Source organism: Schistocerca nitens, chromosome 5 (assembly GCF_023898315.1).
Source record: "Schistocerca nitens isolate TAMUIC-IGC-003100 chromosome 5, iqSchNite1.1, whole genome shotgun sequence".
Lineage (NCBI taxonomy): Eukaryota > Metazoa > Arthropoda > Insecta > Orthoptera > Acrididae > Schistocerca > Schistocerca nitens.
This window is the reverse complement of record NC_064618.1, coordinates 43,351,934-43,364,212: the sequence shown is the minus strand read 5'-3', so window position 1 is coordinate 43,364,212 and position 12,279 is coordinate 43,351,934. Positions and strand designations below refer to the sequence as shown.

The window sequence follows — 12,279 nt, the reverse complement described above, 5'->3', positions numbered from 1 at the left end:
TTGTACTTGAGGACGATATTATGGAACTGGAAGAGAACGTATCTGTAGATGAAATAGGAGATATGATACTGCGTGAAGAGTTTGACAGGACACTGAATGACCTAAGTCGCAACAAGGCCCCAGAAGTAGACAGCTTTCCGTTAGAGCTACTGATAGCCTTGAGAGAGCCACTCCTGATAAAACTCTACCATTTGGCGAGGAAGATGTATGCGACAGGCAAAATAGACTTCAAGAAGAATATAATAATTCCAATCCCAAAGAAAGCAGATGTTGACAGGTGTGAAAATTACCGAACTATCAGTTAAATAAGTCACGGCTGCAAAATACTAACACGAATTCCTTACAGACGAATGGAAATACTGGTAGAAGCCGACCTCGGGGAATATCAGTTAGGACTCCGTAGAAATGTTGGAACACGTGAGGCAATACTGACCCTACGACTTATCTTAGAAAGTAGGTTAAGGAAAGGCAAACCTACTTCTCTAGCATTTGTAGACTTAGAGAAGGCTTTTGACAATGTTGACTGGAATACTCTCTTTCAAAATCTGAAGACGGCAGTGGTCAAAACAGGGAGCGAAAGGCTGTTTACAATTTGTACAGAAACTAGATGGCAGTTATAAGACTCGAGGGGCATGAAAGGGAAGTAGTGGTTGGGAAGGGAGTGAGACAGGGTTGAATCCTATCCCCGGCGTTATTCAATCTGTATACTGAGCAAGCAGTAAAGGAAACAAAAGAAAACTTCGGAGTAAGAATTAAAATCCATGGAGAAGAAATAAAAACTTTGAGGTTCGCCGATGACATTGTAATTCTGTCAGAGACAGCAAAGGACTTGGAAGACCAGTTGAACGGAATGGACAGTGTCTTGAAAGGAGGATATAAGATGAACATCAAGAAGAGAAAAACGAGGATAATGGGCGATTCTGAGGGAATTAGATTAGGAAACGAGACACTTAAATTGATAGATGCGTTTTGCTATTTAGGGAGCAAAATAACTGTAGAGAGGATATAAAAAGTAGACTGGCAATTTCAAGGAAAGCGTATCTGAAGAAGAGATATTTTTAAGTTCGAATATAGATTTAAGTGTCAGGAAGTCGTTTCCTAAAGAGTTTGCATGGAGTGTAGCCAGGTATGGAAGGAAACATGGACGATAAATAGTTTAGATAGGAAGAAAATAGAATCTTTCGAAATGTGGTGCTACAGAAGAATGCTCAAGATTAGGTTGGTAGATCACGTAACTAATGAGGAGGTACTGAACAGAATTGGGGAGAAGAGGAATTTGTGTCACAACTTGACTAGAAGAAGGGATCGGTTGATAGGACACATTCTGAGGCATGAAGGGATCACCAATTTAATGCTGGAAGGAAGCGTGGAGACTAAAAATCGTAGAGGGAGACGAAGAGATGAATACACTAAGTAGATTCAGAAGGATGTAGGTTGCAGTAGGTACTTGGAAACGAAGCAGATTGGACAGGATAGCACAGCATGGAGAGCTGCATCAAATCAGCCTATGGACTGAAGCCCCCAAAATCCCGTTATTTCAGAAAATCTGTTCCATTATCGATGGTAAAATTAATAAAACTACAAATGGAGACAGATAGTCTGTTTTCAGATGACAATGAAGAATAGAATTATTGTATTTTCATTGCAAATCATATACTTTTTGAATTGTGACTGCTAAATTTCATGATGTAGGATCGGTACCTGATAACATATCGAAACTCCTACACAAGAATGTATTTACGGAACAATTGTACTTTTTATTTGACTGTCAGAAATCTCAGTGAGCATCCACAATAAGAACTAGTAATTTAGGTAGGGACATCCGCTCAAGTCTTGCTAAATTTAGAGTAGTATCGAGCAGTTCATTACATGAGAAGAAGTTCCGATGGGGCTAGGTGATATCTAATGAATCAGTTGTAAGCACCATGTCTCCTTGACAAGAATGGTGCGGGATCAGTTACCGACATTTCGCTACTGAATTTCGCTTAGGCAGCAGTTCACATCCGTCTTACTTCCGATTACGGGTCTTACGTGACTAAAGCCCATGCCAGGTGTAGTAAGATTTACAGTAAACTCACTTGCTTACTGATGTGACAGCCCCCAAGCGGGCTCCGCCGACGGCTGTGCTTCTTCCCTGAAGGGAGCTTGGCGTGTTTCTGTGTGGTAGTTCCGGTGCCACTTCGTCGTGGCTTTCTCTGAATGCTATCTGCGTTGGGCAGTCAGCAGTCTGTCGGCGTCTGACGTCACAGCCTGGAGTGCTGGTGCTCACGGCAAGCGAGGCCGCGCTAGGAAGGCATTCGGCTGGAACATAACCTCGAAGTCTCTCTTAGTTAAGGCACATGTCTCCAAGTCGACCGAAGAAAACCTCATTGTTTTAGTAGGTGCTAATACGGGAGAGTCGCTGTTACATGTTGAGAAAATTGTACTGGAAACGGACATTATTCCATGACACACTGACCCTACAGCTTAGACCATGCGACAGCTGCGACAGATTTGTGATGCGAGCTAGGTGTCCCCGCTCCCCGTTAACCAATAAAGCATAACTCAGTTGCCCGTGCGACCACACTGGCCCTACATCGCTGCTGGCTACACATTGACTGCTACAGTATTCGATAGTATCGATTAAAAACCGTCTTGGTTGCAATTTTAGTTTTTTATTTTTCAACGACGCGTTTCGCCTTATTTAGGCATCTTCAGGTTATCTTTTCTAGATGAAAAATAAAAAAAATAAAAATAAAAAAATAAAATAAAATAAAATTGCAACCAAGACTGTTTTTAACCGATACTGTGAAGCACTGGATTGTAACAATGTCTACAGTAAACGATAGTTGGAGCTTTAAGAGTGACAACTATTTATTTACAGCTCTTACAAAATATATACGTGTTTCAAAGTTTTACTGACCTTCAAAGTAGTCACCAGCATTGTGCATATCCCGTCACCAGCGATGTGGAAGTCGTAGGATACTCTTAGCAGTGCCAGTTGTGTTGACAGTTCGAGCGGCGCGGTCTGTTGCCCGACGAATTTGTAGCAGTTCTGAAGTGAATACCGTGAAGTGTTTCCTTTGGTTTAGAAATCGAGTTGAACTCACGAGGACTTGAGTGAGGGGAGTGCAGTAGGTGGTATGACACTTAGCAGCCCCATCAGCCAAACAAATCAGTAACAGCTTGCACTATACCTGCTTGAGCATTGTCAGGTCCAGCAGAAAGTGTCATCACGTCTGTCTCTAAGCTGGTCGTAGGTTGTGTTCCAAACTTAACAGCATAGAGACAGAAGTTATGACATTTTCTGCAGGAGTTGACCATCATTTAGCAGGACAAGGCTCAAGCACGTACATTGCAACTTGTTACTGATTTGTTTGACTGATGGACCTAATAAATGCTCTGGCACCTACTCCAGTCCCCTGACTAAAGCCCTCGTGAGTTCGATTTCTAAACTGAAGGAAACGCTTCACGACATTCGCTTCAGAACTGCTACAAATTCATCAGGAAATAGACCACGCCGCTCTGTCAACACAACTGGCTCATCGCTGGCAACGGGTTATACTCAATGCTGGTGACTGCTTTGAAGGTCAGTAAAACTTTGAAACACGTATCTATTTTGTGCGAGCTGTAAATAAATTGTTGCCACTATTAAAGTTCCAACCCTCGTATTTAGCCGTTTTTATTGAAGAAGCGAGCTCAGGTACTTCATGAATTGCAAAGGTATAGCACAAGCTGTAGACTAATTATCTAAAATTTTCACCAATAAAAATGGACGCATAATGAGTAAGAAACATATTTTCTGAATTGGTCAAACATTAGTCTTCGTTATGCTAACATTTATTAACAGCAACAGCGACAGACTTCGTAGTTCCTGTTACAACAAAATTAGTATTAATTAGTCTCCTCATACGTGTTGTCATCAAACCTACAAAATCTTCTTAACTGTCCATTACGGCTATCTTTGGAAGACAAAAATACGTAGAAAAACAAAATTTTGCATACATTATTAATAAATTAACATACAAATAGCACGTGTTTAAAATAATATGCTATGACACTTTCTCATTTGTCACATATTGCTTACAAAACTGCTCAAAAGTCTTCTAAATTTTAAAATTCTAGCGTCTCCTACTAACACTGATTCTTTGACATATAGTTTTCGTTAAATGCTATGTATAACAGGTTTTACACCCATATTGTATTGTTCATGTTCGTTTGATTTCGCTTATTGTATTACAGAAGAACCTACAAAGTACCGTGAAATTAACAAAAATCATCTGTGATACTCTCATTACATTTGCATGTCGGTTAAGTTACTGAAATTTTTTCGGGCTGCCATTCGGGTGGCTCTGTTCAGATTCCGAGACGTTTCGATGAGTGTCATTCTCTGTTATACATCATATCTTAATTCATGGTGTCCGAGGAGGTATAGTATTCACCGATATGACACGAACTATCACTCGAACTAAAATAAAAAAAAAAAAACAGTAAACATGGCCTCTGGAAAGCATACCTTAAAAGCTATGACCACTTTTTTATCTTCGATACCGTGAAACAAATCTTAACAGCTAAGAGCACTTGTTCATGTTAACTACTGTGAAAGGCATTTCTTCTACTGAACAACTGCTTATAGCTCTTGAATTATGCGTTTTAGAGCCATTGTTTACTAGACACTTCTACTTCAGATGGTCGTACCCGGAGGACTGGTGTACTGAGAATAAACGGCACACCTGCTTAAAACAGCTGAGCAAATGCGACACTGCAGAACGTTGTCTTGGCAGCGGTCATTCTACGGAATATACCGACACGAAGATTCTGGCATGTACTTCCAGCTATTGCAGTAGAGTTATTGAGGAAACTGTTGAAATTAAATTAGCAAGTAACCTTACAAAAAGGCACAGTGGTTTATGTTCAATTCCTGCTTGGAACAGTGCTCTCTCCCCTGTCAGAAAACAGAGGGACGAAGGTTATACTACCTCTCTCGTTCGTTATTAATTTCGCTATCGAGAAATTTTGACACCGGTCATCTTTGGTTTTGATGGCGCTAGTGCTTACAGCTGTTTACAGCTTTTACCTTTCCGCAGTTTCTCAGAAAACCGAGGTATTAAATTTCGTTGCATAGCCCTCCCTTACTTGCTGCAGTTTTGCCTCGAAAATGGTAAGGTGTGCTGCTGCCGAAATGTCGGCGGTTGTTGACGACGTCATTCGTAAGTTATTTGAAACTCAGGTCTCACAAGTCGCTCGAAATCTAGATTCAGTGGACTAGGTTTATATTGCTAGTGTTGAACACATCCCTGTCTGTGCTTTTATCAATTTGACCTCCTGATATATGATATTTTGCAACTTGATACCCCTCATCAATTTCGGATTTAGCTTTACCACTGTAATCTCCTTCGCACTGTGTAGCTGTTAACTTTCGACACGCCAGTGTACGTTTCACGTTCTTAACAGTGTTCTTGTTGTTGTGGTCTTCAGTACTCATACTGGTTTGATGCAGCTCTCCATGCTACTCTATCCTGTGCAAGCTTCTCCATCTCCCAGTTCCTACTGCAGCCTACATCCTTCTGAATCTACTTAGTGTATTCATCTCTTGGTCTCCCTCTACGATTTTTACCCCCCACGCTGCCCTCCAATACTAAATTGGTGATCCCTCGATGTCTCAGAACATGTCCTACCAACCAATCCCTCCTTCTAGTCAAGTTGTGCCAAAAACTCCTCTTCTCCCCAATTCTATTCAATACCCCCTCATTAGTTATGTGATCTACCCATCTAATCTTCTGCATTCTTCTGTAGCACCACATTTCGAAAGCTTCTATTCTCTTCTTGTCCAAACTATTTATCCTCCATGTTTCACTTCCATACATGGCTACACTCCATACAAATACTTTCAGAAACGAGTTCCTGACATTTAAATCTATACTCGATGTTAACAAATTTCCCTTCTTCAGAAACGCTTTTCTTGCCATTGCCAGTCTACATTTTATATCCTCTCTACGTCGACCACCATCAGTTGTTTTGCTCCCCAAATAGCAAAACTTATTTACTACTTTAAGTGTCTCATTTCCTAATCTAATTCCCTCAGCATCACCCGACTTAATTCGACTACATTCCATCATCCTCGTTTTGCTTTTGTCGATGTTCATCTTATACCCTCCTTTCAAGACACTGTCCATTCTCTTCAACTGCTCTTAAGAGTATAGCAAGTTAAACAACCGCCATGTCTGACGCACGTAAATAGACCAGAGTGAGGAGTGGTGCCTGCCTGCTTGCGCACAGTGTCGACGGCGACGGAGGAGGAGCACACGTACCTGGCGGTGATCGTGGGCGTGCTGATGGCCGTGGTGCTGCTGCTGGCGGCCGCCATCTACGTCATCGTGTCCCGCCACCGCCAGCGCAAGTGCTTCGCGTCGCCGCTGGCCGCCAAGTGGGCGCTGGCGTCTGCGCCGGGCAGCGCCTGCGGCACGCCGGGTGCGTCGCCCGACAAGGCCGCCTCCTGCGGGGGCGGCGGCGGTGGCGGCAGCTGCGGCGGCCGGGAGGCGGCCACGCTCGACCCTCTGCTCGTCGCCAGCGACTACCAGGAGCCCTACCACGCCGTCAAGTACGCGCCCTACTACAGCTACAGCAGCGTGCCCTTCGATGTGGACGGCGTCAGCGAGAAGGGCTTCGCGTCGCACAGTGGTAAGCGCCAGGTGTTCCTCCCACGACTAGTACCTGTAGAAATTGTCGCTCATAACAACTTGTGATGTGCAGCAGCAATTGTCAGTTAATACGTGCAGTGAGCATTCACTCACTGACAGAAAAATATCGGAATTACAAAAAAAAAAAAAAAAAAAAAAAAAAAAAAAAAATTCAAATCTGTGTGAAATTTTATGGGACTTAACTGCTAAGGTCATCAGTCCCTAAGCTTACACATTACTTAACCTAAATTATCCTAAGGACAAACACACATAGCCATGCCCGAAGGAGGATTCGAACCTCCGCCGGGATCAGTGGCACAGGCCATGACTGCAGCACCTTAGACCGCTCTAATCTCGCGCGACACAATTACAAAAGCTAATTAATGTAGAGTAATGAAATTTCGGGAATACATTAGTCTAGATAACGTATTTAAGTGATTAACGTTGCAAGATCACAGCACGAGATACGCCATTGCAAATGTGAAATACTGGTTCTTTAAAAACCGGTATAGCCTCCAGAACGTTGACTGTAAGTAAAGCAAAGGTGCATCCACTGTGTTGTATGGGTGCATGATGTCAATTTCTGTGGTGGGGTTCAATGTCTGTGGCACTTGGTCGTTCAGTACAAGGGACAGTTAACGCTGTTTGTGGATGACGCTGGAGTTAGTCGTACGATGATGTCCGATATGTGTTCGATTGGAGACACATCTGGTGATCGAGCAGACCAAGGCAACAAGAGCATGTTCGGTTACAAGCGTTACAAGCGCTACCCTGACGGAGGGCACTCTCTGGAATACTTTTCATGAATGACAGCGCGACAGGGCGAATCACCAAATTTACTTACTATTTTGCTGTCTGGACGTATGGAATAACCACGAAAGTGCTCCTGCTGTCGTACGAAATCGGAACCGAGACCATAACTCCACGTACAGGTCCTGTGTGTCTAGGACGAAGACAGGTCCCCGCCGGGCCTCCTGCAACCAACACCCCCCATCAATGGCACCGACGCAGAACTAGCTTTCATCAGAACACAACAGACTTCCACTCTGCCCTCTAAATAGCTCTCGTTTGACGCCACTTAAGTCGCACATGGCGGTGATTTTGGGTCAGTAGAATTCAGTCTACAGGGGCTGGCTGGAAGCAGATGCGTCGCACTGCAAATGCCGTACGACGCGCCAGAGCCATACGCCGAACACTATGGTCTTCCCTCTCGGTAGCGCCCCATGGTCTTTTTGCAACAGTTGATTCTCGTTACCATCGCTGCCAGCAGTCACGCACAGTGGCTACGTTCCTGCCAAGTTTCTCTGCAGTACAACAGAACGAATATCCAGCTTCTCCTAGCCCTGTTACTCGAACTCGTTCAAAGTCATGCTGATAATGGCCTTTAGTCGCCTTAAAGGCATTCTTGACTAACAACAACTCACCACACCCAATCTCAAAGGCAACTAACTCTCACGACCTTCACAGTGTGTATTTAAAGCAAAACTTATTTGCATCCTCCTAGTGACGCTACTAGTATTACTCTTAAGCGACTGACGTGAAATCTGAATACACGTCATCTTTCAGATGTAGAAACACTCCTACCATCTTTCATTTATGTCGCCCAACTCCTTCTTGCTGTTGTGATTTTTCCATCAGTATATTTCGCTGTTGTACAAAATGCATGTTTGACTCTCAGCTGCATTTTTATTTAAAACTGAAATATCGACCTTCTGTCACAGACCTCCTTCACGGACTCTATCCAAAGATACAAAAAAAAAAAGAATATGTATTATACAGGAAATGAAACAAAATCTTTTCCAAGAACGTGCAGAATATACACGAATACTTACAGGGTTAAAACAGTTCAGGTCACAACATCATATTTGTCATTACTTAAGTAATGGCCACGTCTCTTATCTAGAGCATGCCGTGAGTTCCAGTGTAACACACAGAACTGTTAAGGGCAAACATGCTGATAAAATGTGTACACAGATCGGTACTGAAGAGAGGATCAGAGGAGTAAGTGCTACAATTGTACAAAATCTTTACAAAGTATTTCCATCGTTTGGTAGAAAAATACCTCGACGATATGTTTCTTGCCGAATCCAGGGGACAGGGTCATGTTCGGCAAACATCTCTGGTATAGTTTAACATGTAAACAGAAAAACTAAGTCGCTATCCACATCGATCTTACAACGTTATGTAGAAATCATTATAAAACCCTAATGTTAAACAGTAGCATAATCCTTGCATACATTTTATGAAATTTTTATACACAAAAATCAACTACATCATAAATGAAATGAACATAGTATCCATAACATAAAAGCAAGTTAAAATACAGTGTTCAGATATAGACTGAAATGTCACTCAGCATTCATATGTACCTAATCGGCTACATTTACAGGAAAACATCATATGTAAATAAACTTTAGTTAATGTTCTTAATTAAAAGCCTAATATGTCAGTAATACTAATTCCTTAGAGAAGGGGGGGGGGGGTAAATAACCATAGCATGACTAGGCACGTCCCCAGATTTGGCTTTCAGGAATGTTGGGAACGCATGTGTATAATAGTGATTATTTACCACGAAAACACTTGGTAAAGATCTTTAACCAATTCCTCAATATTTTGTAGAATTGTAGCACTTACACTCTGATCTTTTCTTCAGTACTGCCCTGTTTACGCATGTTGTTATTATGTTTGCCTTCAAAAGTCCTGTATGTTATACTGGAATTCATGGCATGCTCTACATATGAGACGTGGACATTATTTAAGTAATGATGGATGTGATGAGGTGGCCTAAACAGTTTTAACCTTGTAAATATTTATGTATATTTTGCACTTCCTTGGATAAGTTTTTGTAACTTTGCCTGTATACTACTTTTTTGTATATCTGAGTACAATCCGTGAGGATGGTATATAACTGAAACCCGTCGATGTTTTGATTTTAAATTAAAAAGAAGCAGCTTATATAAGGGTAAAATATGCATTTTATACATTATTTTACGGCTGTTAATAGACACCTTCCAAAAATGCTCATTATTTCGGTGTTTCTACCAAGAAGTATCCGACACCTGACTTGGCGGATGCTCTTATTTATTCAACACGGTCACAGTGCAACCACTGACATACTTCTTAACCTGAACTGCCGAATCACGTACGTGTGAACCAGGGACCCCATCGTAATATATTCTAAAGCACTTACTTATATACACCTGGAGTTGTGTTTTGAGAGACGCAGAAATATCTTTTTGTAGACCGCTAGCACTCTGTGCTATAGAAAGAAGGCGCTTCGTATGCACTCTTTCTGTAACACGTAACTCCGGATATACACGACACGTAAATGGTCACCAAGCGAGGGTATGATATTTGAACGGTAGGTCAGGATTTTATGTCCCGTGGTGTACGAAAGCATTATGCGGTTCAAAACGCGGTATGGCCCATTAAACCATTATAATACACTGCAGTGCCAAAGAAACTGGTGCCGGGTGGTGTGGCCGTGCGGTTCGAGGCGCTTCAGTCTGGAACCACGTGACCGTTACGGTCGCAGGTTCGAATCCTGCCTCGGACATGGATGTGTGTGATGTCCTTAGGTTAGTTAGGTTTAAGTAGTTCTAAGTTCTGATGACCACAAATGTTAAGTCCCATAGTGCTCAGAGCCATTTGAGCCAAAGAAACTGGTATAGGCATGCATATTCAAATAAAGAGTACGTAAACAGACAGAATACGACGCTGTGGTCGGCAACGCCTATATAAGGCAAAGTCTCTGGCACAGTTGATACATCGGTTACTGCTGCTGCAATGGTAGGTTACCAAGATTTAAGTGAGTTTGAACGTGGTTTTATAGTCGGCCTCAAGCGATGGAGCACAGCATACCTGAGGTGGCAATGAAGTGGGGATTTTCCCGTTTGACCATTTCACGAGTGTACCGTGAATATGAGAAATCCGGTAAAACATCAAATCTCCGACATCGCTGCAGCCGGATAAAGATCCTGCAAGAACGGGACCAACAACGACTGAAGAGAGTCGTTCAAAGTGACAGAATTGCAAACCCTCAGCAAACTGCTGCAGATATCAGTGATAGGCCATCAACAACCGTCAGCGTGCGAAGAATTCAACGAAACATCATCGATATGAGCATTCGGAGCCGAAGGCCCACTCATTTACCCTTGATAGCGGCACGACAGAATGCTTTAGACCTCGCCTGGGCCCATCAACACCGACATTGGACTGTTGATGATTGGAAACACATTACCTGGTCGGATGAGTTTCGTTTCAGATTGTATCGAGCGGATGGACATGTACAGGAATGGAGACAACTTCATGAATCCATGGACCCTGCGTGTTAGCAGGGGACGGTGCAAGCTGGTGGAGTCTCTGTAATGGTGCGAGGCGTGTGCAGTTGGAGTGATGTGGGACCCCTGACACGTCCAGATAAGACAGGTGGAACGTATGTAAGCATCCTGTCTGATCACCGGCATCCATTCGCGTCCGTTGTGCATTCCGACGGACTTGGACAGTTTCAGCAGGACAATGCGACGCCCCACACGTCCAGAATTGCTGCAGAATGGTTCCAGGTACACTCTCCCCAGACATGAACGTTATCGAGTATATCTTGGATGCCCTGCAATGTGCTGTTCAGAAGAGATGCACCGCCTCGTACTCTTCGGGATTCATGGTGTCAATTCCCTCCAGCACTACGTCAAACATTAATCGAGTCCATGCCACGTCGTGTTACGACACCTCTGAGTGTTCGCAGGGGCCCTACACGATATTAGGCAGGTGTACTAGTTTCTTTGCCTCTTTAGTGTAAATACTTCTGTAATGTCGCCCACTTAGTACCCGTTAGGTTTTACTTGGTTTTGAGACCCACACTGTACATGAATCACTTGCACAGAGAGGTTCCCGCCCCTCACTGAGTCTTGTGCCTTCCACAGAGAGCGGCCCCGACTACGCCGTCCCGGACACGGGTCTTCGGCCGCCCCCAACGCCCCCGGCGATCTCGCTGTCGGATGACGTCGGCAGCATCTTCTCCAGAGGCAGCAGGACCCTCTCCAGGGCCAAGAAGGTGAGTGCCCCACAACGACGGATTCCCTAGCTGTATCGCACAGAGCAAAATTCAGAAACTGTATTTCCTATCCAGCTACATTCAGCTGACTTATTCATCCTTTGTTGACCACTGAATTCTGCCTGACAACACCAGTTTTACGTCGCCTACCTCGATTATCAGCGGTGTGACAGCCAAGTCGTGACGTTTGCTGGTAGCCACTGACTAGCGACGTCCTCCGGTACTCGCTGTTGAGTAGCTCACATTCCAAAACTTTTCTGGTTCTCACATTAGCATTGTAGCTGATGCTTTTGCGTGTTCTGTTGCCTGCACGCTTTCTTTCGTTTGGCTATTTAGCACACTTCAATTTCTGTTGATGATAACTGTCAATGTGTTTTTAAAATTAAGTTTTGTGTGCCACAGGTTCTTACATACAATGAAACAGTTTTGGTATCGAACAGGATATTTGTTTGGGGTTTCAGACTTAACGACTAGTAAGGAAGCCCGAGTTATCTCTTCTTACCAGAAATGAATATCAGGAATTCTACGTCATACCGACGTCCCCAGTGGTGAGCTGTTCAGCTAATG

The 12,279-nt window shown here is 43.4% G+C and overlaps 1 protein-coding gene across 1 annotated transcript in view; it reads left to right on the top strand.

Moving 5' to 3' along the window:
* LOC126260170 (discoidin domain-containing receptor 2-like) overlaps positions 1 to 12,279 on the top strand; it is a 132,892-nt gene that overhangs the window by 81,818 nt on the left and 38,795 nt on the right. The window contains exons 9-10 of the mRNA XM_049957434.1: positions 6,259 to 6,660; positions 11,582 to 11,712. Of these exons, the coding sequence (XP_049813391.1) occupies positions 6,259 to 6,660; positions 11,582 to 11,712 (533 nt within the window). The remainder of the gene's footprint in view (positions 1 to 6,258; positions 6,661 to 11,581; positions 11,713 to 12,279) is intronic.